Raw genomic sequence first — 26,199 nt, 5'->3', positions numbered from 1 at the left:
CCATTACGACCATCGCAAAGACAGATAACATTTCTAAATGCCTTCTTTCCTCCACGTCAAAATGGGTCATCGACTCTGGTGCTACAGACCATATGACAGGTAACCCCAATTTATTCTCTAACCTTTGTCCATCTACCTCTTCACCTAACGTCACTATAGCCGATGGAACCTCCACTCCTGTTTTAGGATCAGGAACTGTCTATCTCACTGAATCAATTTCTTTGTCATCAGTTTTAAATTTACCACATTTCTCGTTTAATTTGATTTCGGTCAGTAAACTCACTTGTGATCTTCATTGTTGTGTCTCCTTTTTTCCTGGTTATTGCTTATCTTAGGATCTTACGACGAAACAAACTATTGGTAAAGGGCGGGAATTTGGAGGTCTTTACATCTTTGAACCATAAACACCTACGGCCATCACATGCTCTAGTGTGTCGTCTCCCTTTGAAGATCATTGTCGTTTGGGTCATCCGTCTATCTCTGTGTTGAAGAGCCTTCGTCCACAACTTCAACATTTGTCTTCTTTAGATTGTGAGTCATGTCAATTTGCTAAATTTCATCGTTTGAGTTCGTATCCTCGAGTCAATAAACGAGCTAGTGCTCCTTTTGAATTAGTCCATTCTGATGTTTGGGGTCTATGTCCTGTTGAGTCCAAAGGAGGGTTTAGGTATTTTGTTACATTTGTCGATGACTATTCTCGTATTACGTGGTTATATTTAATGAAAAATCGTTCCGAGTCACTTTCTCATTTTTGTAACTTCCATGCTGAAATTCAAACTCAGTTTAGTGGTGCTCTTAAAATCCTACGGAGTGATAATGCTAAGGAATATTTCTCTCATACACTCAAGTCTTATTTAGATGCCCATGGCATTCTTCATCAATCTTCTTGTGTCGATACTCCATCTCAAAATGGGGTTGCAGCGAAAGAACTGTCATCTCCTTGAGACAGCCAGAGCTTTGATGTTTCAGATGCATGTTCCAAAATCCTTTTGGGCTGATGCTGTTTCCACAGCTTGTTTTTTAATAAATCGCATGCCCTCTTCCATTCTTAAGGGTGAGATACCTTTTCGTACTTTATGCCCCAAGCAACATTTGTTTCCCATTCCACCCAAAATATTTGGTTGTACTTGCTTTGTTCGGGATGTTCGGCCTCAGCATACCAAGGTGGATCCAAAGTCCTTAAAATATTTTTCCTTGGTTATTCCCGTGTCCAAAAGGGGTATCGGTGTTATTGTCCTAGTCTAAATAAATATTTCGTCTCTCCTGATATCACATTTTTTGAACATACTCCATTTTTTTCATCACCGTCTTTCTCTTCGAATAAGAGTCGGGGGGAGTATAAGGAATTAGAGGATGATTTCCTTGTCTACACAGTTATTTCTCCTTCCGATCCTCTTCCTGATTCATCTCTACCTGTGGCTACCTCTACTCTTCCACCCACTGTTAAGGTTTATACTCGACGACAACCTCCTTCAGTTCCATACCCTATACCAGAGTCTTTTTCGTCATTGGATCCAGAAACGAGTGATGATCTTCCTATTGCTCTTCGTAAAGGTAAACGTACATGTGCTCATCCTATTTCTTCTTTTGTTTCATATAACCATTTGTTGCCTTCCACATGTTCATTCATTGCATCCTTAGAGTCTGTATCCATCCCGAAAACTATTCATGAGGCTTTGTCTCATCCTGGTTGGTGTACCGCAATGGTGGAGGAGATGACTGCCTTAGATGATAATTGTACTTGGGATTTAATTTCCCTCCCTACAGGAAAGAAGGCTATCGGTTGCAAATGGGTGTTTGCAGTTAAAGCCAATCCTGATGGTTCTGTTGCTCGGTTAAAAGCGCGCCTTGTAGCGAAAGGCTACGCATAAACTTATAGTGTTGATTATGCTGATACTTTTTCTCCAGTAGCAAAAATGGCATATGTGAGGTTGTTTATTTCATTAGCTTCAATCAATCATTGATCTTTACATCAGCTTGATATTAAAAATGCATTTCTTCATGGTGATCTTCAAGAAGAGGTGTATATAGAGCAACTATCAGGGTTTGTTGCTCAGGGGGAGAATGGAACGGTGTGTCGCCTTCGTAAATCCTTGTATGGATTAAAGTAGAGCCCATAAGCTTGGTTTGGTAAATTTAGTCAGGTGATTGAAAGCTTTGGAATGCGGAAGAGCATGTCAGATCATTTAGTCTTTTTTAAGAGGTCTGTGGGTGGTGCCATCTTGTTAGTCATATATGTGGATGATATTGTGATTACTGGTGATGATGTTTTAGGTATCCAATCTCTAAAGACCTTTCTTCATAGACAATTCCATACAAAAGATTCGGGTATGTTAAAATACTTCTTAGGAATTGAGGCAATAAGAAGCAAGAAAGGAATTCAATTATCACAGAGAAAATATGTACTTGACTTGTTGACTGAAACAGGAAAGCTAGGGGCTAAGCCATGTAGTACCCCAATGATGCCCAACTTACAGCTCACAAAAGATGGAAAATTGCTAAAAGATCCTGAAAGATATAGGAGGTTAGTGGAAAAACTTAATTACCTTACAGTGACTCGACCCAACATAGCCTATTCAGTAAGTATTGTGAATCAGTACATGTCATGGCATGCTCTACAGTTGATCATTGGGCTGCATTGGAACAGATTCTTTGTTATTTGAAGGCTGCTCCCGGGCGTGGTTTATTATATAAGGATTATCGTCATACTAATATTGAATGTTTCTCAGACGCCGATTGGCCAGGATCTAAAGAAGACAGAAGATCAACCTCAGGGTATTGTGTTTTTGTTGGTGGTAATTTGATTTCTTGGAAGAGTAAGAAGCAAAATGTGGTGTCACGTTCAAGTGCAGAATCAGAATATAGAGCAATGGCACAATCTGTGTGTGAATTGATTTGGATATATGAACTTCTTGTTGAGTTGGGATTTGAAATCACCACACCGACAAAGTTGTGGTGTGATAATCAAACAACATATCATATTGCGTCTAATCCAATATTTCATGAAAGGACTAAACATATTAAAGTTGATTGCCATTTTGTACGTGAGAAAATTCAACAAAGGTTGGTATCTACAGGATATGTGAAGACTGAAGAACAATTAGGAGATATCTTCACAAAAGCATTGGATGAAAGACGTATCTATGTAACAAGTTGGGCATGATTAACGTATATGCTCCAACTTGAGGGGGATTGTTATAATTCTATAGTTTGGGTTTTCCATTCTTGTAAATATTTTGTGATATTTTTTTTTTATGCTTTGTACACTTGTATATATTCATATCCTTGGTGAATGAATAGAGTATTCTGATTCTTTCTCAAACCTAAGAGTTTTACAAGGGTGATATATGTGATATGAGTGAGAATGACAAAACTTCTGGTAACACTGATGCTTGTATCGAGGGTGATATGTGTGATGTGGATGTGGTTGGGAATGACAAAATTGATGTGATAACTCTAGGAAATGACAAAGTTGCAGGTAGGGATGAGTCTTTGGAAGAAGTACTAGAGGATGAGACTCTGCCGCAGGGAATTGAGTGTGATCATTATCCTCTTATTGATGAGGGGTCTGACAAAATAGAAAGTTATGGTGCCTCTCTTGATCTACCCATTGCATTGAGAAAGGGTACTAGGTCTTACACTAAATATCTCATGCATAGCTTTCTATCTTATTGTAATTTATCTCCCGACTTCAGGGCTCTCACTATGAGTCTGGATACAGTAATGATACCAAACATTATACATGTAGCAATGGAGGTTCCTGAATGGAAGGTTGCTGCAGTCATGGAAGAGATGAGGACTCTTGAAAAGAACAATACTTGGGATCATGTTGCTCTTCCTAAAGGGCATAAGACAGTTTGGAGCAAGTGGGTGTTCACCATAAAGTATGTTTGATGGAACTCTTGACAGGTACAATGCCAAATTGGTTGCTAAAGGGTTTACTTAGACTTTTGGAATAGACTACTCAGAGACTTTTTCTCCTTTAGCGAAGCTAAATACAGTTCGAGTTCTCCTTTTAGTGGTAGTTAACAAAGACTGGCCTCCATCAACCCGATGTGAAGAATGCGTTTCTAAATGGTGAATTAGAGGAAGAGGTTTATATGGGCCCTCCTCCTGGTTTTGAAGCTCAGTTTGACCATCAGGTGTGTAAACTCAGGAAGTCTCTGTATTGTTTGAAACAGTCTCCAAGAGCTTGGTTTGACAGGTTCACTACCTTTGTTAAGTCCCAAGGTTATACTCAAGGGCACTCTGATCACACCTTGTTCACAAAAAGGTCAATATCGAGGAAGATTGTTCTTATTGTGTACGTAGACGATATTGTTCCGTCAGGGGATGATACTGCTGAGATTATCAAGCTTAAAAGGAAAATGACCGAGGAGTTTGAGATTAAAGACCTTGGAAGATTAAGGTATTTTCTAGGAATGGAAGTGGCAAGATTAAGAGAGGGGATTTCTGTTTTTCAACGGAAATATATACTTGATTTATTGAAAGAAATAGGTATGATTGAATGTAAACCTATTGATACTCCTGTAGAATTCAACGCTAAGCTGGGTGATTCTGTTAACAAAGTTCCCATCAATAAAGAGAGATACCAATGTCTAATGGGAAAATTGATTTACTTATCCCATACTAGACCAGATATATCCTACGCCGTCAGTGTAGTTAGTCAGTTTATGCAGGCACCTTACGAAGAACATATGAAGGCTGTAAATCGAATCCTGAGGTATTTGAAAACTACTCCAGGTAAGAGTCTGATGTTCAGGAAAACCAACAGACGATGTATTGAGGTGTACACTTACTTTGATTGGATAAGATCTGTTATAGACAGAAGATCGACATCTGGGTACTGTACTTTTGTGTGGGGTAATCTTGTTACTTGGAGAAGTAAGAAGCAATGTGTGGTTGCTAGAAACAGTGTTGAAGCGGAATACATAGCTATGAGTCTGGGAATATGTGAAGGAATCTGGTTGAAGAAAGTTCTGTCTGATTTCCATCAAGACAGTGATCTTCCTATGAAGCTCTATTGTGATAACAAACTAGCGATAAACATATCCAATAATCCGGTTCAACATGATAAGACAAAACACGTGGAAATTGATAGACACTTCATCAAAGAAAGATTGGACAGTGGTAGTATCTGTATCCCTTACATTCCTTCTAGTAAAAAAGGTTGCTGATATTCTCACCAAAGGGTTACTCAGGAAAAACTTTGATTCTTGTGTTAGCAAGTTGGGTCTTGTTTTGATATATATTTATATTGCAATTATAATTAGTTGTCCTCTATCGTAATTTTATATCTCCTAGATTAGGGTTTCTTAATTGGTTATATATATGTATCTTCAATCGATGGTTGCTACTCACAATTAGCCTTTGCGTCAACTTGACATTAAGAATGCTTTTCCTCATGGTGATCTTCAAGAGGAAGTCTATATGGAGCAACCATCTGGGTTTGTTGCTAAGGGGGAGAATGATAAGTATGTCGCCTTCGAAAATCTTTGTATGGACTGAAACAAAGTCCTCGTGCATGGTTTGGTAAGTTTAGTCAAACACTCGAATGTTTTGGTATGAAGAAGAGTATGTCTGATCATTCTATATTCTATCGAAAATCTGACAGTGGTATTACTTTGCTTGTTGTATATGTTGATGATATCGTTATCACTGGAAATGATGTATCAGGTATATCCTCTCTCAAGACCTTTCTCCAGAGTCAATTTCATACCAAAGATTTGGGGCCATTGAAGTATTTCTTGGGTATTGAAGTAATGAGAAGCAAGAAAGGTATTTACCTACGTACTTGATTTATTGTCTGAGACAGGTAAACTAGGAGTCAAACCATGTAGTATTCCGATGATACCAAATTTGCAACTTACAAAGGAAGGAGAATTGTTTAAAGATCTTGATAGATATAGAAGATTAGTTGGGAAGTTGAAATATTTAACAGTGACATGACTTGACATTGCTTATTCTGTGAGTATTGTGAGCCAGTTTATGTCTTCCCCGACTGTGGATCATTGGGTTGCAGTTGAACAAATCCTATGTTATCTAAAAGCTGCACCTGGGTGTGGGATCTTATATAAAGATCATGGTCATACAAGGGTTGAATGTTTTTTAGATGCTGATTGGACTGGATCTCGAGAAGATAGGAGATCAACTTCTGGATATTGTATTTTTGTAGGAGGGAGCTTGCTGTCATGGAAAAGTAAGAAACAAAATGTAGTTTTTCGTTCGAGTGCGGAGTCATAATATAGAGCGATGACACAATTTGTGTGTGAAATAGTGTGGATACATCAACTTTTGTCTGAGATGGGCTTCAATGTTAATGTGGCAGCTAAACTATGGTGTGATAATTAAGCTGCTCTCCATATTGCATCCAACCCAGTATTTCATGAACGAACTAAACATATTGAAGTGGGCTGTCATTTCATTCGCGAGAAAATACAAGAAGGGTTGATATGTACAGGATATGTGAAGACTGGCGATCAATTGGGAGATATCCTTACTAAAGCAGTAAATGGAGCAAGAATAAGTTATTTGTGCAACAAGCTTGGCATGATTGACATATTTGCTCCAGCTTTAGGGGGAGCATTATGATATGTATTTATATTGTAATTATAATTAGTTGTCCATTATCATAATTTTGTATCTCCCAAATTAGGGTTTCTTAATTGCCTAATTTTCAGCCTGATTAAGTGAATAAGATCATTATTCTCTCTGAAACTATGGAGTACAGGTTTTATTGATATCTACTCCCCAACTTGAGGGGGAGTGTTGAAAATAGAGGGTTGTTATGTATTAGCTCTTAGGGTATTTTAGTATTTTTCTTTGCCCTAGACTGTATTAGGATCTCCTACAAGTCTATTTATACCTATGCTCTCTGTTGTATTTAATAGAAAAAGAATAATAAAAAAGTACTCTTTTATCATGGTTTTTTCTCCCTATTCTAGGGTTTTCCACGTAAATATTGTATCTTCTTCTTCTATCAATACTAATAAAGATGCTTAGGTTCTTTTTAGCACTTGTATTATGTACCGCTATAACTTGTATACGATACCTTTCTATTGTTATCAATCCAAGTCTTAGTTCAGATGTCTGAGAATTTCATTAAGATTGACTTGTGGCACTGATTTAGTGTAATTTACTTAAAATTTGTTAATTGAATGTGTCTTTTTTGTTCTGTTTTTGTTTTAATTTCTTAGGCAATGATATATTAAAGCATCTGCATCACGTTGTATTTGTATTCGTGCTTCTTATGCTCGTTATTCTTATCATCTATAAAATATTTTATGCATTTGAAGAACAGGTGAAGTATGTTATGTTTATTTGTATTTTGTTAATTTTGCATATTTTGTTGCAGTCAGAAGAAGCTAGATGTCATAGAGAGCCTAAAAAATGAGAAAAATATAGCTAAGATTGAAAATGAAGCGACTCAGCAAGTAAGTTCGTTTACTTTCAGCACTTCTATGGATGTAAGCACGATGGGATGTTACCGATAGTTCAAACTAATATTTTCTTGACTTTCCAACTTTCTGAGGGGGGGAAAAAAAGAGACAAGGGCATACAAACTAAATAAGCCCACAAAAGGGAGCACTCTAAAAAAGGATCTTCATTCTCCGATTAAGAAGAACATGACCAAGCGAATAATTACAAAAGAAGCTCGTCACTGATGTCCAAAGGTTTAAATCTCACAAGGAACCATACATCAAAAGATTCCCTCTCCATACTTCTAAAATTTCTATTATTTCTCTCCTTCCATAAACCCCGCAACATGGCGCACACCCTGGCTGATTAGCTGAGATTGTCTAACAGGTTCTTTGGTGATTTTTTTCTTGTGGATCATCTCTTCTCAAATAGAAAATTTACATGGTCTTATGATAGGCCAAAATCAAGAACGTCTATGCTAGGAAGCATATGCATGAGGATGCATAGGCACTCTACATGACGAGAGTTCGCTATTTTTGAGGATCCTTGAGTTAGAGGGGTGAAGTGGACATTGTGCAAGTAGGGTATATACGTCGTGTAAAATGGCCATATTTTGGCTATCTTGTTAAGGAAGAGAGATCACAAAGCTCTCAAATTCTTTGTCGGCACTGCACCTTGTACCCTTTTCTACTTCTCAATATTACTTTGTAGAATTGATAGCTTTTGCTCTAAAGGTTGGATGGATAATTTTAAAGAGGTGAGGTCACTGAGGTGAGACAATTGTTATGTCCTAGAGTTACTTTGGGTCACAAGTCTACCTATCTAAACTCCGTGCCCTTCCAACCCCCTTTTGATTTGAGAACAAGTAGATGCCCCACCCTACTTCCAGTTTCCATCTTTTTTTTGGTTGTGTCACTCTTGGAGGATCGAGAAGGATTTTACATGGTTATGATGAAATTCTATTTCATTTTCCTCCTTTATAGGAGGTGTTTATTTGGCAAATTACTTTATTTGTACTTTCTTGAAAAATGTGGCTGGAGCGAAATAAGGAATGTTCTTGAGAGAGGGTCTTATTTTTTTATTTTTTGATCAATCAATTAATTAATTAATTTTTTTAATTGATAGAACTTTAATTGAGAATGAATAAAAGAATACAAGGGCATGCAAAAATAAAAGCCTAAGTGCTCCAACTATACAAAATAGAACCTATAAAATAATTACAAAAGCTATGGGTTTTAGTGATTATCTTTCTTCTCCTATTCTTTTTATTTGGAGTCACTTTCTGTGATTTTGTTTGCTTTTTTTTTTTCAAGGATCTTTTTTGTTCACTTTTTTGGCTTCTTTTGTTCTTGACCTTCATTTCTTAGTTTCTTTCTATAATGTTATCGTATATTCTTTCATTTGTTCTCGATTAAAGTTATTATTTACAAAGAATAAAATTAAATATATATACATTCAAACGAAATATCCAACCAAATTGCACATTTGAAAAGAAATGAAAAAGATTGGAATCATTCTAGTTTTGTTCAGTTCGTTTTGGACATCTCTAATTAATGGTACACGTGAAGCTTCATTTGATAAAGCTACAAATATATGTTTGAAGAACCAATAGGAACGATAAATAATTTATACCTCAACTTTGGTGGTGTAATTGTGTGAACTTTAGGTTTCGGGTGAGATAATATTTGTAATTAATCGCACGTTTTTTCCTCTTTCAGAATATTAGAAACCAGCTGCTTCTCGTAACAGTGGAAAGAGATAATTTGATGATTCAGATTCAAGATCTGCAAAGTCATTCAACTGAAGTGGAATTGCTGAAAAATAATACTAGCGAGATGGTGACGACACAACTTGCCTGTTTTTTATTCCTCTCTCGTTGAACCAAGTTTTCTGAATAGTAGACATGCTATATCGATGAATTTAATGCAGTTAAGAGGAGCAGAACTTCAAGTGGAAAAATTGGCCTCGAGAATTTCCAGCTTGGAAGTCAAGATGCATGATGTAAGTTCTTGACCATATTGAATATTTTTAAATAGATATCTAGAATTTAAGAGGTTACATTTCAGAGATTATATTTTATTTGTTCTGAACATTTGTAGTGTTACTGGTGGTACCGGGTAGGAAGTATAAAAAAAAACTAGATGCTAGATCTATGGTGTTAATCATCTGAGTTTTTACACTAAAAAGGGGTTCTCTCCAAAATTATCGGTTATGGGTGGACACAGATGAAAACGCCCTTCACATTTATCGTTGCCGTTGCAATCTGATTAAATTCTTTGAGATGATGGAATGAAGATTGATAATTTATTCAAGATGATTAAATTCTTTGAGACCCCTTTTAGGATTAAAGGTGCATTGGCCAAGCCTTAGTGATTTTTGTTAATTTAAGGACTTCAAGGTTGCTGGAACTAGCCCTAAGAGTGGGTTGTAGATTTGAAACACTTCCCTTTTCCTAAGAGTGGGTTGTAGATTTGAAACACTTCCCTTTTCCTATTTACAGATTCCTATGGGGAAATCCCAAGAAGTAAAGTTTTGTAATCCTATTTCGTAGAGGATCATGAGGAAAGTTGACGGACGTTTTCTTGTGAATCAAATGAATTATGATATAAAATGGTGGTTGCATATGGGAAGAACAGGAAATTTGGTTGGTTCACGTAATTGAAGGAACCTTGCTGTTCAAGAAGCCTCTGGCAGTACATTTTTAGGCCTGTAGGCCATCTTTAAAAGATTCTCTTTTATTAGGGTAGGCAATGGCAAGATTATATAGATTAACCTTCAGCTCTAAGATTTTCCACAGGAGTAGGAAATTTGTATCTTGCCGCTATTTTCCTGAATCTAGTACATATTACATGTTGACTGATTTCCTTTTGCTTCTACTCTAGTTTTGTGAGCTTCTAAAAGAAAGCATATGTATCTAGAGTTATTATCTTATCTTGATCAAGAATCTAACATGCTTGTCAACAGGACGAGGTTCAGAACGGAAAAGAAAAGGCGAAGCTTCGATTGAGACTACGAGGAACTCAAGCAAAGTTGGATGCGTTCCGCATCAGATATCAGGAAGCATTGGATGAGTCTGATCTCATGCATAGAAAGTATGAGAAGGCTGCTAAGGACTTGAAGGAAAAGTTGGCTTCTAAATGTACTGAGAACCTTAATCTTAGAAAGCAGCTTGCTTCCGTACAAGTACTATGAAGGTAAATATTTTGTTTGTGTGTATCCATAATATTGAATTATGCTAACCCTTTAGCTCAGGTCTAAGTCGTCATCAAACTTTTTTTTTTTTTTTTACAAGGTTGTAACTTTATTGACAGTTTATATCAGTCATTGTCATTAGGTTATGTTATTGTAGGTTGAGTTATTATTTTTCTTGCCAAAATTATTGTATATACTCCTTTTGTAATTGCTCGAGGGGGAAAAGTTGTTTCTACCTATCTTTTATCTTTTAAGATAAACTCCAAAAAAGAAAAAAATACCCAACTTTATTCTCTAAAAAATATCCATATTCTTTCAAAGATGACGATATTTTAGTGACCTATCCATTAAAATATTGAGAGAAAATTGGATGTGGAATGATGTGGTTAGAGGTGTTCAAATAACCCGACAACCTGAACAACTTGGACTACCTAATCCAAAATGTAATGGTTGGGTCGTGTGTTGGCTAAAAAAATATAAACCAACTTGAATTTTATACATATATATTTTCCTTTGTTTAAAGTTTGATTACTTTGTATTGATTATTTTTTGAATTTTTAATACTCTTTTAAAATTTTTATGATATTTGTCTTTGTTTAAAGTTTGCAATAAATATCATAGATATTTAGTATTTAGCATTTGAATTTTATGAGATTTTAGTTATTAGTCATGTATTGTATGTAAATTTACATATTTTTAATTAAAAAGAAAAATAAAGTTATAACCCGACAATCCAAGGTTGGATTGAGTTGGAGGCTCTATTTGAGTCTTTTAGGTTGTCAATCTAACAAACCCGAATTTTTAGATTGGTTCAAAAAATACTCTCAATCCAATCAAATCCAATCTACAAAAAATACTCTCAATCCAATCAAATCCAATCTAACTCATATATATCCTTAGACGTGGTAGTCTCAATTTTTGTTACAAGTCACTGTACGATATTTTTTTTATCTTTTGACTAATACTTCATAATGAATTAAACATGGAGCCAAATGACCATTTTGGCTTCTTTACAGCTTGACCTTTTCCATTCAAATGAAGATGACTTTTATTACTCCAGTTTGGATTCAAGAAAGTTTAAAAAATGATTTTAAATCTTGTGATTTGAAATTTGAAAAATGATTTTAAATGAATTATTACATTTGGAACATAAATTCAAAATTTTGTGTTTGGATGATAACCAAAAAAAGAAGAAATTCAACCATTCTAATTAAACAATTTTCAGAAAATGACAGTAATTTACTTTTAAATCCGATGAAATTCTACAAAGTTTGGCCATTCTAGTCAAACAATTGTTTAAGTAAAAAGAGGAATTGAATTCACTCCATAATTTAAATCATTCACTTTCTTACAATAACAAATAATGGAATTCATTTCATTTAAAATCTCTCCGGATCTTCTAAATAGGTCTATGTCAACAAATCTTGTCATGTCTTAACTTAAGATAAACATTCACAATCTTCTTGTTTTTGCTTTGTCTGAATCGAATCTAATATTTGTTGTTTTTGCAATTGTTTCCAAATAAGCATCCATAATCTTTTGTTGTTCTTACTATGACTTTTCAACCACCAAGGTTTTTTTTTTTAAAAAAAAAAATCGTAAGTGAGATGATACTTTGTAGAGTACCGTCAATTTCCTTTTAACGACTTCTTGAAGAACAATGAAGCTCGATCAAAGAACTTTTTTGAGAATGTAGGTTTACAGGTTAATCGAGGATCCTAACTCCAGGTTCGATTTTCTTCTTTCCAACTCGTTGTTGGTGCTAATACCGTTATTGACCATCTTTAGGTTCGAAATTTCTTTCAAAATACCCATAACCTACGATTTTGTTTAAATTTTCCAATGTCGCATATTTGTGTTGTATGATTGTACTTATGTTTATTTATGATCTCAATCACTATATATTTTTAGTGTTTTTAGGTCAAAATCTAGGTTATGATTTTAAAAAATATGTATTTTTTAAATAAATTAATTGTAGATACTACTTGAGTATTTTTGTAATCTAATAATTAATAATTAATTAAATCCAAATTAGCTTTGCTATTTTTCATAACCTAATAACATCTTAGCTATTTTCTAAAATGAAACTTAAAAAAAAAAGGCTATTTCTCTTTTTTCCAAGAACCCTTTTAGTGTTAAATTTTGGACAATTTTATCCTTGGTTCTATTTGTTTATATCCGTTTTTTATATATATTTTCCAATTTACGAAGCTTGATTCATGTTCGGAGGGAGAAAATGCATTTAATATATATTTTTTTCTCATTTTCAAAATACATCCAACATGATTTTATTTTCCATTTCACGTATTCCGATGTCTTCTTCATTTTTCATGTTTGATTTTTGATATTATGTAATATATTCTATTGCTTATTTAGAGTATTATTTGTTTTCATGTAATATATTTCATTATTTATTTGATATGCATATATCAAGTATTTTGATATGTATGCACTTCTAATATATTCCCTCAATGACTAATATGTATGTCATTCTAATGTAGTTTTTATATAATAATCTAACTTATTTGAGTTTATCTATTATAGTTCATTGTTCTAATGTATATTTGAAAATAACCATGAATCTAAATTATGGTGTATACATATGATATAATAACTTGAAATATAAACAATGTCTTTAGTTATTTTGCAAATATATACATCATATTATATTCTACAAATTAGATCAAATTATTTAAAACAAACAAAATTTGTGTGAGTTCAATTTCTTATGGTAGGGCTCTAAAATGTATTAGTAATCTTTTCTCCTAAAATATATTCGAATGCATATTTGATATATATGGTGAGGGAACGGTATGAATTAACAATATACGATAGAATATCACATACTAACTATATTTAAACAACAATATATATTAACACGACAATAGTAGATAGTATTGCAGTCGTATTTATATATATAAGGAAAAATAGCTTTTAGTTTATGATATTTCAAATTGGTCATTTTGTTCTCTAAATTTTAAAAAATAGGCCCACTCTAAAAAAAATCTTCAAATTTAATATGAAAAATATATAGATGTTGATATGACAAGATGACATGGAAAAAATATATTTTATTAGTCTTTCCTTTCTTTCTCTCTCTCCTCCATTATCAAATCTTTCTTTTTTCTTTCCAAAACAATAATCCTAATGAAAACCAAAAAGGGGGATTACTGAAATTTGAATATGAACTCAAGAAGAGACCAAAAATATGAAACCCAGCAATGAACTCAGCAAACCCTTGGATTTCTCCAACTGGGTCTCTCTCAATCTGTTTAAAATGGCTACCATTTTCTTCCTTACCTTTACAATCGCCTTCTTCTTCCTCCGAGGAGCTCGCGATTGTATTGCATTTTCCTGGTTCAACTCTCACCCCAAACCCCCTCAGCTCACCCCTTTGCCCAAAATCAACTTCGATTCGATTCGATTCCATCCCCTGCCATTACATCAAATGTTCAATGAAACCCATCAATTACGTCTCTTGTTTTCTTCGTTTGTTCTTGAGTCCATTCAAAATTCAGTAATCTCCTTTTAGGATTAGATGAAGGAGAGGGCACCAAAAAAATTGGTAATGGAGATGGGGGAGAGACGACCAGAGAGAGAATGAAGAAAATGAAAGAGGATGAAGAGGGAGCGAGAGAGGGAGATAGAAAACAAAAGATTAATAAAATATTTTTTCCATATCATCTCGCCATGTTAAAATTTATACATTAAATTTAAAAATTTTCTTTAGAAAGTGATATTTTAAATTTATTTTTGAAAATCCAGTCACTAAAATAACTAATTTTAAATTTTAAAGATTAAATGTACATATTCTTCCAAATTTAAAGACAAAAAAGTTTTTTATATATATGGATTATTTGAAATAAAGCCATAAAACAATCTATATCCTGATCAATCATTGTTTCAAAACAATAACAAAAAATGTAAATAAAAAATATATAATACACAGCCTCCCACTGGTTAAAGTTCATCTCAGTGTAAACCATGCAAGAAGAATATAAAAAGAAATTAATAATTGAGATGAGTGCGGTTCAAATGCAATAAAAAATTAAATTTAAAACTTAACCAGAAGATAGTGAAGAGAGTAAATAATCGAGTTGAGGGTGTGAAGCTTTAACGGGAAATCTCAAGAGAAGCGCCACCGTCACCTGAACCGACCATCACGCCACCGTTGCCAGCCACCTGCAACTCACACCGCCTAGAAGAAGAAAAGGAGAGAGGAGAAAGAAAGAAGAAAAAGAAATGGAGGTCCAACAATTTTTCCTTTTTCCTTTTCCTTCTTTTAAAAAAACATGGGTACGAAACCCTAGGCTATGTAGGCGGAGAGACACAAAAACCTAGATTTATTTTTTTTACTATTATTTTAATAAAAATCATGGATAATGTATTAATGGTAAATTGACCCAACATAACTATTTATGAAATAAATTGAATATAGAAAATAATAATGTAATATAGGCCTAGAATTAAGATCTTCTATATAGAAAGCCCAATAGACCATGGATAAACATTTGAATCTTAAAACTTTAAATATGGTACCAATTTCTCTTAGTTACGTACTTATATTTTAAAATTTTAATTAATCTTCGATAATTTCTAATATGATTTTTAAATTTAGAATTGAATTTAATATGATTTTTAAATTTAAAATTTCATCCCCATGAAATAGTTTGAAAATAATTTACGAGATAAAATTTAACCAATCAAATCGAATCATCTAATTGTCTATATCTCACGTGATGTCAAATCAATCAATATTTACCTAATAAAAATGTAAACTAATCCATTCTCGTCATTTAAAATTTTTTTATGAAATCAATGAGACAAATTCCATGACCACAAAATTCTAACTCTCTAAACTATCAAATTTGTAATTTAATTTAGCCCCGATCAATCATTAGCGATACTATAGTAATCTTCATGCCTATTAGATAAATTAAGATTGTTGTCTACTTGTGCCAAATTGCCTATCTATCTTACCACATTTCATAACAAATTAATTAACAATTACGTAACAATATTAATGGAAAATTCCAAAGTTTGAAGACGGTTGAAGAACTAAATTTGTAATTTAAAGAGTGATTCAAACCGTTGAGGGTAATCTTATTCTTACCATTGATATACAATTAATCTTAAATATTGCGAATAAGTTTGTGGATTAATTTTTACGTAGCCACGATTTCAATTTCATCAAATTGAATCAAAGAATAAAGGGAAACTTGTACCTCTCACAAGTGATATGAACTCAAACGCAATGCATTAAAATTCCAGTACAATCACTTATCAAACTTTTAACAACTAAAAGTCCATAATTTCAATTAGATTTAAATCGATTAAGCATTAGCTACACAAAAAATAGCTACGGTAAGGCTTAATTCATCTCTACAGCTCATCTCCTTGAAGCAGGTAAAAAAAAAAAAGGAATCTTCTTCTATTATGGTTACACCAATATACCTAAAAACTCTGCTGCATCATACTTTCTGAAATAATAACTAAACATATGAAACAAGATAGTTGAAACTTGAAGCAACGACTTTAAATCTTAACTGGATGCATAGTTGTAAGCAGGATTTCACCCTATATTCCATTTCTCTGCCAAATCTTTGCAAATATCCGCAATACAGCAACTAGCACTGAGAGGATATTCAGAAACTGCACAAATATAACAGGAAAAAATGTCATCAAATTAAGGATTCACGGCCAAGCTAATGGATTTAACTTCATCAGAAATTTATACTGCCCAAGAAGAACAGTAGAAGTTTGAGCAATTTGCCAACTAGTCAAAATGTTACAAATATAATGCTATATCACTCTACTATATCTTTGGAGGTGCTTTTTAAATGGTTCGAACTTTAAAACCCTTCTACCTTAATGCTTATGTTTGACTACAATTATAGAAACCGTCCTTGAAACAGCCAAAATAATTTAGAAGTGCATTTCAAAGAAGTAAAAAGCCATTGATACTTGATTTGTAACCTCCATCCTTATTCTGGGGGAGATAAACTTCATCCTTAATTTGTCGTGATACTTAACCTAATTACTTTCTACCCACATTCTTGTCCTAATTACTTTCTACACACTTTTCTGCCGACTTATCTTTATACACTTTGTGTCACCCTCACTTCTTTCTATGCACAATTTTTCTTGCTAATCTCTGTTCACAGTTTTCTACATGGAGATTTCTATCTCATACTGCAAATGAATCGCTACATCAGAAGTACTAAAAAAGAACTTCTCGAGTTAAAAGTAAACGTACCTAATGTAATCATTTCCTCCCATATAATCACTCGAAATAAACACACAAAAGAAAGCGAACTTACTTGCTAAAAGATCATCGGTGTAATCAGTCTCAATTTTCCCATGAGCCATTGCACCCACCTAATACATTGCAGCAAAGGAAAGTTGTCATATGTTATACACATAAAAATGAAGCATTCAGAAGTGGGAATTCTGCTTAGGAGGTTTAAAGATACCACAAAAACAAGGTCTACATCATCTTCGACAGCATCCAAATAATTTCGCATCTTGACCAACTTGTCTGAACTATGCGAGAAGCCTGATATGCAAGAAAACAGTATGGAAGTTTTCGTCCAAAGCCCAAAACTCACAATGGGGAAAGAGCATATAAAAGCTTACCCATTTTACGAGAATTTGCAGGTAAGTACTGAGTTACAGGATTCTTTATCACCCGAAAGAGTTTCTCACGCTTACCCGCAGCTGTGATGCTTAACTTTTGTAGCAATTGCACTGCAAAGTATTTGGCAAAAGGTCAATGAAAAGAATCATAAAAAAGGAAAATTCCATTGATCACAAGACACCCAAATAGCAGAGATGTCCTGCCAAATTAGAACAAGCAAATCCACTTACACATAACTCCATAAAATCGTTTCTGCGTCCTTGGAAGACGAACGTATGGTTTAACTTCAATTAATAAACCTTTCTCAGTTTTCACATAAACAGCTTTCAACCTCCCAGCCTTTGCAATTCGGCTATCGAATATCGCCAAAAGAGCCTGAATCATTTACATTTAATATCACTTCTGAAACCCAAATAATCAACATATCAAATTCCCTCTCCCCTTTCCATAAAACAATTCTTTATCCAATGGGAAAATGAACAGTGAGCTACAATACAGCTACTTACTTGATGCAGGATATCAGGTCTATAATCCCCCGGATTTCTGTTATTTTTTCTCAAAAAATTGGAGTGGTCATCAGAATTCAACAGCTGGTAATTCTATACGCACGAAACATGGAGAATCGATAGTTAGCTTCTTAAACATCATAAAAAGCATAATAAAACCCAGTTAAACGGCTGAATTGAATGAAATCCTAAAACTCCAAAGCAGCAAGTGAAAAACGGTACCTACCTTCCCAACTTTGGCAACCTCCAATGAAGCTCTTTCGAGGACGAAGATGACACCCGCATGTTTATCACTGTTGGGGTCTTTTGGAACAATAGGAATACCTTCAAGCTCGTGGAAGTCTTCCTTGGGTGGTTCCTCGTCAGGTTCGTTCTCCGCCGTAGGCTTCTTGGCTGGAACCGTGGATTCTCCGTCATCGTCGTCTCTGTCGTACTTCTCCGACTTCTTTCTCTTCTTCCCCTTGGCCGCAAATGGTCGAACCATGGTTCGTTGGGGCTGGAACTTCCTTGAAGGTAGCCGAAGCTTAGCGCTAAAACCCTTGAAATGGGAATGTAAATCGTTGAAACTTTTTGAAAGCAGCAGCAGCAGCCACTATAGAGATTAGAGAGCTAGGTTTATGGGCTGAGCTTTTTTCATTTTTCTTAGGGCTTTGTACATGGAAGGCCTAAAAATAAGGATACATTAATCCATTCAACCTTTCATTTTTTATAAAGGAAGAAAGGAAAAAAAAAATTAACAAAAAAAATTACAAATATGGTCAAATTTGAGTACCACCCATAAAAAAAAAAAAAACAATGACAGAAAACGATGCCTATTGAATTTTGTTTTTCCATCAATGTCAGTGTCTATTTATAATTTAGACTTTGATTTCACGCGTATATATATATAATTCTCTCTCCTCCATGCATATATTCTTTTCCTTATGCATATTCTCTCTTTCCATGCATATATTTTCTCTCCCAAGAATATATTTCAGATATTCTCGCTCCCCCATGATTCACAGCTATTTCTTCCTCATTCTCTTTTCTTCTTTCGGCAATATGAGTTGCAAATAGAAGATAAATGATGTGGGGTGAGCAGATCTAACGACAAGAGATGGTTGACGTAGGGAAAATTAAAAGCATGGCACGAGACGACACAAATGACATGGGATGAACTGATTGAAGGAACTCTAAGAGAAGAGAACCTTGAGCGGAAGAAAGATCGTCCCAATTCTCATTTTTCATTGAATGTAAATTTTACAGTAAATGAAGGACAAGATATGCATTTACATAAATTACAGCATGCTATATAATTAGGTTTTAGAAACCTTACCTTTGAAAACTTTTCTTCAAGAATCCCTCGAACAATACACGAAGGCCTTGAAGACTTTCTTCAAGATAACCTCGATCAAGAATGAGAACACAACCACAATGGTTTCCTTGGTATTCTCAGATAGAAAACCCAGGAGTGGTAGGCTCTAGCTATTTTGGATTAAGGAAATTTTGTGTAGAGAGGAGAAAAGAGATTTAAAGATTGATCAATAACAATTCCACGAACCCATAACTTTTTTATCTCTTCTTTTTTTCCTCACAATCAATCGATTAGCAGAGAAGAAGAAACTTTTTCTTTTTTTACATGCCAAAAACAACAATCACCCAATGGTGGGTGGAGAGAAAAGAAAGGGAAGGGAGTTGCAACTCCCTCCCTTATTATTAAAATAATAATTAATATAAATATAAATATGATAATTAACTTATCATATTATATATATATAACTTATAGTTTTAATATTGTACTACATACAATATAAACTATAGTTTCTTTTCTCTCTTATATCACATTTAATATAAATCACATTTATATTAAATTTAACAACTATGAATCCAATTCAAAAACTATATTTGAATCTCATTCAAATATTTATTTCCTCTCATTAAGCTATAATGTATCAAACACATTATAATAATGATATCACATATAATTGAAACAACTTATATCATATATGATTAAATCTCTCTATTAACTTACACATATTTCAAATTAATCAAAAGTTGATTCTTAATTAGACCTATTAAGCTACCAAGGGGACCTCGTGGACCTGTAGCTTAAAGCTCCAACGGTACATGAACAATTAATTAAACTATTCACTATCCGTTAACTATCGGGCACTCCACTAAAGACCGACAATTACAATCTTCGCACTACAGATATATTTCTGTGTCCATTGGATATAACCAATCAATAGTACGATGACCCTTCACAAATTACTCGTATGTACAGCTAGGCCAAGTTACCATTTTGCCCCTATAGTTACATCTAACACCTTAAGTATCACTGATCTCTCTAATGAATAATAGATCATAGTCCAACTATGACTAAACCCCTCTTGAGCTAGAAGAAGGTGTGGTGCCACATTGTTCAAGACCTGGAATCAACCCTTAAGGGAGCAATTTATCTACTTATCCCTACCTCGGGGAAGGAGTGAATTCCATCTTGTGTAGTTGTGTTCCCAGCTCCCCAATCAGAAAAATCCCTAAAATGGTAGGCTTGTTGAGTCGGCGATCTGACCACTTTCACCTATACAAATTAAAGGACCACCCTCATAGGCAGGAGTTCACAACTTACTCAGGATTCAGGTCATGTTACCTATGATCATTTTGGTGAAATGTAAGTCTCTATTATGAACGACGTTATATAATGAGATTAAACATTTTGTGATCCGATCTTATACAAACTCCTTTGTATAGAATATTCCCGCTCACATGCCTATATGAATGATTATAAGCAGATCATTTGTAGCACTTTACAACAATTGTAACACCTATAAAGCGGGCCATATTTGTAGTGTCACCAGGATAAGGTACACAACCTTATCCATCTATTACATAACATTTAGGTTATCACTTAAACATGATCCACCCATATATCTCTACATATATGTTTAAGTTACAAGATAACCTTGGATGTTAGTTTATTGGTTTGTGGTTAATGCAACTAAAAAATGGAATAAAATATCATATATTCTATTAAATAGACAATGAGTTTGAATAAAATATCATATATTTTATTAAATAAATAATAAGTTTGTTCAATACATTTACAAGACCCTACGAGATTTAAGGCATCAACCCCAATAATCTCCCACTTGACCTAAAGCTAGTGGGGTGTACAATATAGTCAAAATACAAAGTACACAAAAAATAACCTAGGGCATAACACACACCCAGTACAAATCTCCCATTTGCCCTAGTCTAGACGTGGCCTGTCTTATAGACCCATACTCTTCAGGTCTCCCTTAAACACCTTAGCTGTGAGGGCCATTGTAAACGAATCAGCAACGTTGTACTCTGCAGCTATCTTCGTGACAATCACGTCTCCTCGATGCACAATCTCTCGGATGAGATGATCTTTCCATTCTATATATGCTTCCAGCCCTTGTGACTCCTAGGCTCTCAAGAATTAGCCACAACAACACTATTATCACAATAAAGTATTATGGGCTTTGACATGTCTGGAACAACTTCCAGATCAGTCAAGAATTTCCTGAGCAAAACAACTTCCTTAGCAGCTTCACAAGCCGCTACATATTCAACCTTCACAATGGAGTTAGCAATGCACCCTTGCTTGGTTCTTCTTCAGACTACTATCCCTCTGTTAAGAGTGAACATTGATCTTGATGTAGATTTTCTAGAATTCATATCAGTCTGAAAATCAGAGTGCGTGTATCCTGTAAGGATCAAATCCTTAGAACTATACACGAGCATGTAGTCCCTCGTTCTTCGTAGATACATGAGGATGTTTTTAACGACGATCCAGTGATCTAATCCTGGATTAGATTGATATCTACTGACTATTCCCACTATATAGCAGATGTCAGGTCTAGTACATAACATCGCATACATCAAGTTGCTCACAACCGATGCACAGGAAATCCGTCTCATCTCCTCAATCTCTTGAGGTGTCTTAGGACACTGTTCCTTAGACAATATCACTCCATGCCTGAAAGGCAATAAACCTCTCTTGAAGTTCTGCATCGAATATTTGACAAGGGTCTAATCAATATACGATGTTTGAGATAGAGTTAGCATTTTGTTCTTTCGATCTCTAAAGATCTGAATACCCAGAACAAACTGAACTTCCCCCAAATATTTCATTTGGAATTAGGTCGCTAGCCAGTTCTTAACTTCAGACAGTAAACGTATATCATTCCCAATGAGTAGAGTATCATCTACATATAACACTAAAAAAACTACTGAATTGTTGATGATTTTCTTATATACACAAGGCTCATCAACATTTTGATCAAAGCCATAAGATTTGATTGTAATATCAATCCTTATGTTCCAAGATCTAGAAGATTGCTTCAGTCTATAAATGGACCGATTAAGCTTGTAAACTTTTTGCTCTTGACCTTGGATTATGAATCCCTTGGGCTATTTCACGTACATGGTCTCCTCAAGATTACCATTCAGAAAGACAGTCTCGACGTCCATCTGCCAAATCTTATAGTCATAATATAAGGCAATGGACAGGAGTATCCGGATAGACTTAAGTATGGTAACAGGTGAGAATGTCTCCTCATAGTCAACTCCCTCTACCTAGGTATAACCCTTTGCCACTAATCTAGCCTTGAAGATTTGCACCTTCCCATTAGCACCCTGTTTCCTCTTGTAAATCCATTTACAACCTATAGGTTTAACCCCATCAGGTTGATCTACAAGATCCCATATAGTACTAAATTTTTGTCAATATCCTCTATTGCCATCTTGTAAGACAATGGATCCTCAACTTCACCATCAGTTACCATAGTCAGAGTTTCTGTTAAACCCATATAGCGAACAGGTGGGTTCACAACCTTCCCACTACGTCGAGGTTCCCTCAACATTTGAGGTGTATTTGACCTACTAGATGATCCTACTTCAACAACTTTTGTTAAGGTACTAGGTTCTTCAACAACTCTAGTTGAAGATTCAGTAATTTCTTTGAAAATTTCATTCAACACAATCTTTCTTTTGGGCTTGTGCTCCCTTATGTAGTATTCTTCAAGAAAAGTAGATTTTTCGATACAAACACTTTGTTTTCTTTAGGATCAAAGAAGTAACCACCAGATTTTTCGATACAAACACTTTGTTTTCTTTAGGATCAAAGAAGTAACCACCTCTTATTTCTTTAGGGTAGCCTACAAATAGACACAATCTTGAACATGGTTCCAATTTCTTAGGATTAGCCTCAAGCACATGTGTTGGACAACCCCAGATTCTGAAATGACGTAAACTAGATGTATGACCATTCTATAACTACTCTTGGAAGGAATACAGTTCAAGATGTATGCTATAGTCTCCACTGCATAACCCCAAAACGAGTCAGGTAAGGAAGTATAACTCATCATAGACCGAACCATGTCCAACAGGGTTCGATTTCTCCTTTCTAATATACCATTTTGTTGAGGTGTACCAGTTGCTGAGAGTTGGGATACTACTCCATGTTCTATCAAATAGTTCTAGAATATTAAATCCATAACCTCTCCACCTCAATCAGATCAAAATGTTTTAATCATTCTGTTTAATGCATTTTCAAATTCAGCCTTGAATTCTTTGAACTTTTCAAAAGATTCAGACTTATGTTGCATTAAATAAACATACCCATATCTTGAATAATCATTAGTAAAGGTGATGAAATATTTATAACCTCCTCTAGCTTTTACATTTATTGGACCACAGATGTCTGAATGTACTAGCTGTAAAGGTTCTTTGGCCCTATGACCTTTTCCAGTAAAAGGTCTTTTAGTCATCTTGCCTTCAAGGCATGACTCACACACAGGTAAAGAATTTTCTTCTAACTCGCTTAGAAGTCCATTCTTTACCAACCTCTCAATCCTATTGAGATTAGTGAGTCCTAGTCTTAGGTGCTAAAGTTGGACATCTTCTTTACGAGAAATTTTAAGTCTTTTATGTTGAGTTACTGCAATCTTAAACATTTATGTGTTATGGAGGGCGTTAGTTGCTAACGGTCTTAGCACATAAAGATTATTTTCTAACTTTGCAGAACAAATATCAACACCATTCTTAGAAGTAAACACTTTATTAAAAAAAAAGTTGATATTATATGAATGTTCAAGCAAACACTTTACAGATACAAGGTTCCTTTTTAAATCAGGAACTACATAAACATCTTCTGAAATAAGAAATTTATTCTATAAAGTCAACTGGAAACCTCCCACTGCCATAGCTGAGATGATGTGCCCAATTCAAACCCGCATCGTTATCTCACTAACATCTAATTGCCGCCAGAAACTAATTTCCTGAAATGAAGAACAAACATGGTTAGTGGCCCTAAAGTCTATAATCCGGGCAGAATCATCATTCTCCACTAAGCAGGTTTCCAATACAAGTAAATCATATTTACCTTGCTTAGTCTTCTTCTTTTCCGTCAAATATTTGGGGGCAGTTTCTCTTCCAATGACCATCTTGGTTGTAATGGAAACAGATTCTCTTTGCAGCCTTGATACCTTACCCTTTAGAGTAGCAGCTACAAGGTTAGCTTTCCCCTTTCCACCCTTATTCTTCTTCCATTTTTTGGTGTCAGAGGAAGAAGGTACAGACTAAGTTCCAGACAAACCTTTATGGAACTTCTTAGAAGATGAAGCAACATTTGCTTCACCCTTCTATTATTTGCATTTCATCAAGGATCGGAAGGTTTGTAACTCATTGAGCAGAGTGGTCAGGTTGTAATCAATCATATTCAAAATAGCATTGCTATGAAAATGAAGGAAACTTTCAAGTAAAGATTCCAATATGAAGCTAACCTGACTGGCTTCATCGATGCTCGACCCATTCATCTATGCCACGTTGAGATGGACCATCATGTTGAGAACATGTTCTCGAACAAATGCCTCTTCTTGCATATAGGCATTGAATATGTGTTTTAGGGCGTCATGCCTGAGCTTTGCAAACGGTTGTCCGAACATTTCTCTTAGAGACTCCATGATCTCACGAGCTATGAGCATGGGTTCATGCTTCTTGGCCAAGACTTCGTTAGAACTAGCCAAGATATACGCTCGGGCCTTTTTGTTTGCCCGTGTCCAATGTTCGTATGCTTTCCGAACGTTTCGAGGAGCATTGTGAGCTAGAATGGGAGGATAATCCTCCATCAAGCAAAATAAAGATCATCGATGATCAGTATTATGTTGATTGTATTTTTCCAACTAGCATAATTCTCTCCCGTTAATTTATCTGCGGTGAGTAAACTTAAAGTAGCAGTAGCCATGTTAAAGAATTTGTTGAAAAAGAACAAACTATTTACATTCAGTCTACTTACATTAAACCACTTATGATAACCAATCAATTTTTTAGCAAAGTAGTCTAGTGTACCCAAAGTTACATTTATTTTGCAATGATGTTTAAGTGAGGCAGGACAAAAGTCACTGTAGGGTGATTAAGTGCCCTTTCACTAAAATGAGACATTCTCAACCATTAGATAGAAATAACACATTGTCACTGCATCTAATAGTCACCATTGTTCGGTCCAAAATTTGTTAACATCCTTAACAATTTTGTGTAAGTGTAGCTCCTCATTTTAGGTTCTAGAGTTCCGTCCCAATGAGCCAACCATAGGGAAAAACCGATTGGGACATGAAACTAAAGCAACCCTATCCATTTCTAGAGATTGAATAAAGCGTCATGCAGTACTGCCATCTTTTAGGGGGACACCCACGATGCCACGAGGCGATGCATGAAACTTTATTTAACCTAATAAGAGAGACTGAGGGATGTGTTGTCACATGTCCCGTTCCTACTTACTATAAACACTCTCTCCATTCACCTTGTTATTGACCTATCCAAATGCCACCCGTAGGGGGACACCTATGGTGCCTCGAGGTCGAGTTAGATCTCCGGTGTGAACTTACAGGGAGAAACGTGTAGAGACTAAAATGAAGTATCATATACCCATTTTCTTCCCACCGAGTGTTTTATCTAGGGTTAATTAACTTAGAAAAAATTCGGCTACTGATTTATCTAAGTGTTTGTTTAATTCGGTCAAAACGACTATTGTCTTTGATGATTAAACAATTTTGATTGAAGTCTCATTAAACTCTTTATTAGACTTTGATCAAATTTGCATGCATGTAATAAAGCTATCTAATTCACCTTTCCAGGTAGGTTCTCAGGTAGGGTGCGACGTTTCCATCAACTTAAGTACCCCAACCTAGTCAGAACCCGCCTTAGCCAAAAGGTCCCTTATAGATACATTTGTTAGATATTTAATCTTTTATTAAATAATATGCATTTACATAAATTATAGCATGCTATATAATTAAGTTTTAGAAACCTTACCTTTGAAGAATTTTCTTCAAGAATCTCTCGAACAATACACGAACGCCTTGAAGACTTTCTTCAAGAAAGCCTCGATCAACACAACCACAATGGTTTCCTTGGTATTCTCAGGTAGAGAACCCAAGAGTG

The 26,199-nt window shown here is 34.9% G+C and overlaps 2 protein-coding genes across 7 annotated transcripts in view; one reads left to right on the top strand and one right to left on the bottom strand.

Moving 5' to 3' along the window:
- The window catches only part of LOC120091223 (kinesin-like protein KIN-7O), a 37,456-nt gene extending 26,439 nt beyond the window's left edge, over nucleotides 1-11,017 (top strand). Inside the window, exons 29-32 of one of the 6 annotated variants that reach the window (XM_039049144.1) lie at nucleotides 7,355-7,433; nucleotides 9,138-9,257; nucleotides 9,349-9,420; nucleotides 10,384-11,017. In XM_039049144.1, coding sequence (XP_038905072.1) covers nucleotides 7,355-7,433; nucleotides 9,138-9,257; nucleotides 9,349-9,420; nucleotides 10,384-10,611 — 499 coding nt within the window. In that variant the 3' untranslated portion in view covers nucleotides 10,612-11,017. Of the gene's footprint in view, nucleotides 1-7,354; nucleotides 7,434-9,137; nucleotides 9,258-9,348; nucleotides 9,421-10,383 lie in introns of those variants that run through there. The other 5 variants (XM_039049145.1, XR_005485676.1, XR_005485678.1 and 2 more) reach the window with 5 other exon arrangements.
- A 4,883-nt stretch (nucleotides 11,018-15,900) lies between these two features.
- LOC120091224 (ribosomal RNA small subunit methyltransferase nep-1) lies at nucleotides 15,901-18,421 on the bottom strand. Its single transcript, XM_039049147.1, has 7 exons — nucleotides 17,981-18,421; nucleotides 17,755-17,847; nucleotides 17,479-17,623; nucleotides 17,248-17,358; nucleotides 17,085-17,167; nucleotides 16,932-16,989; nucleotides 15,901-16,263 (listed from the first exon to the last, which is right to left on the bottom strand). Exons 1-7 carry the CDS (start codon nucleotides 18,236-18,238, stop codon nucleotides 16,184-16,186), a joined length of 828 nt encoding a protein of 275 aa, XP_038905075.1. The 5' UTR covers nucleotides 18,239-18,421; the 3' UTR covers nucleotides 15,901-16,183.
- Between the last annotated feature and the right edge of the window lie 7,778 nt (nucleotides 18,422-26,199).

The sequence above is a fragment of the Benincasa hispida genome, chromosome 11 (genome assembly GCF_009727055.1).
Source record: "Benincasa hispida cultivar B227 chromosome 11, ASM972705v1, whole genome shotgun sequence".
In the NCBI taxonomy this organism is placed as follows: domain Eukaryota; kingdom Viridiplantae; phylum Streptophyta; class Magnoliopsida; order Cucurbitales; family Cucurbitaceae; genus Benincasa; species Benincasa hispida.
This window is presented reverse-complemented; position numbering and strand designations above follow the sequence as displayed.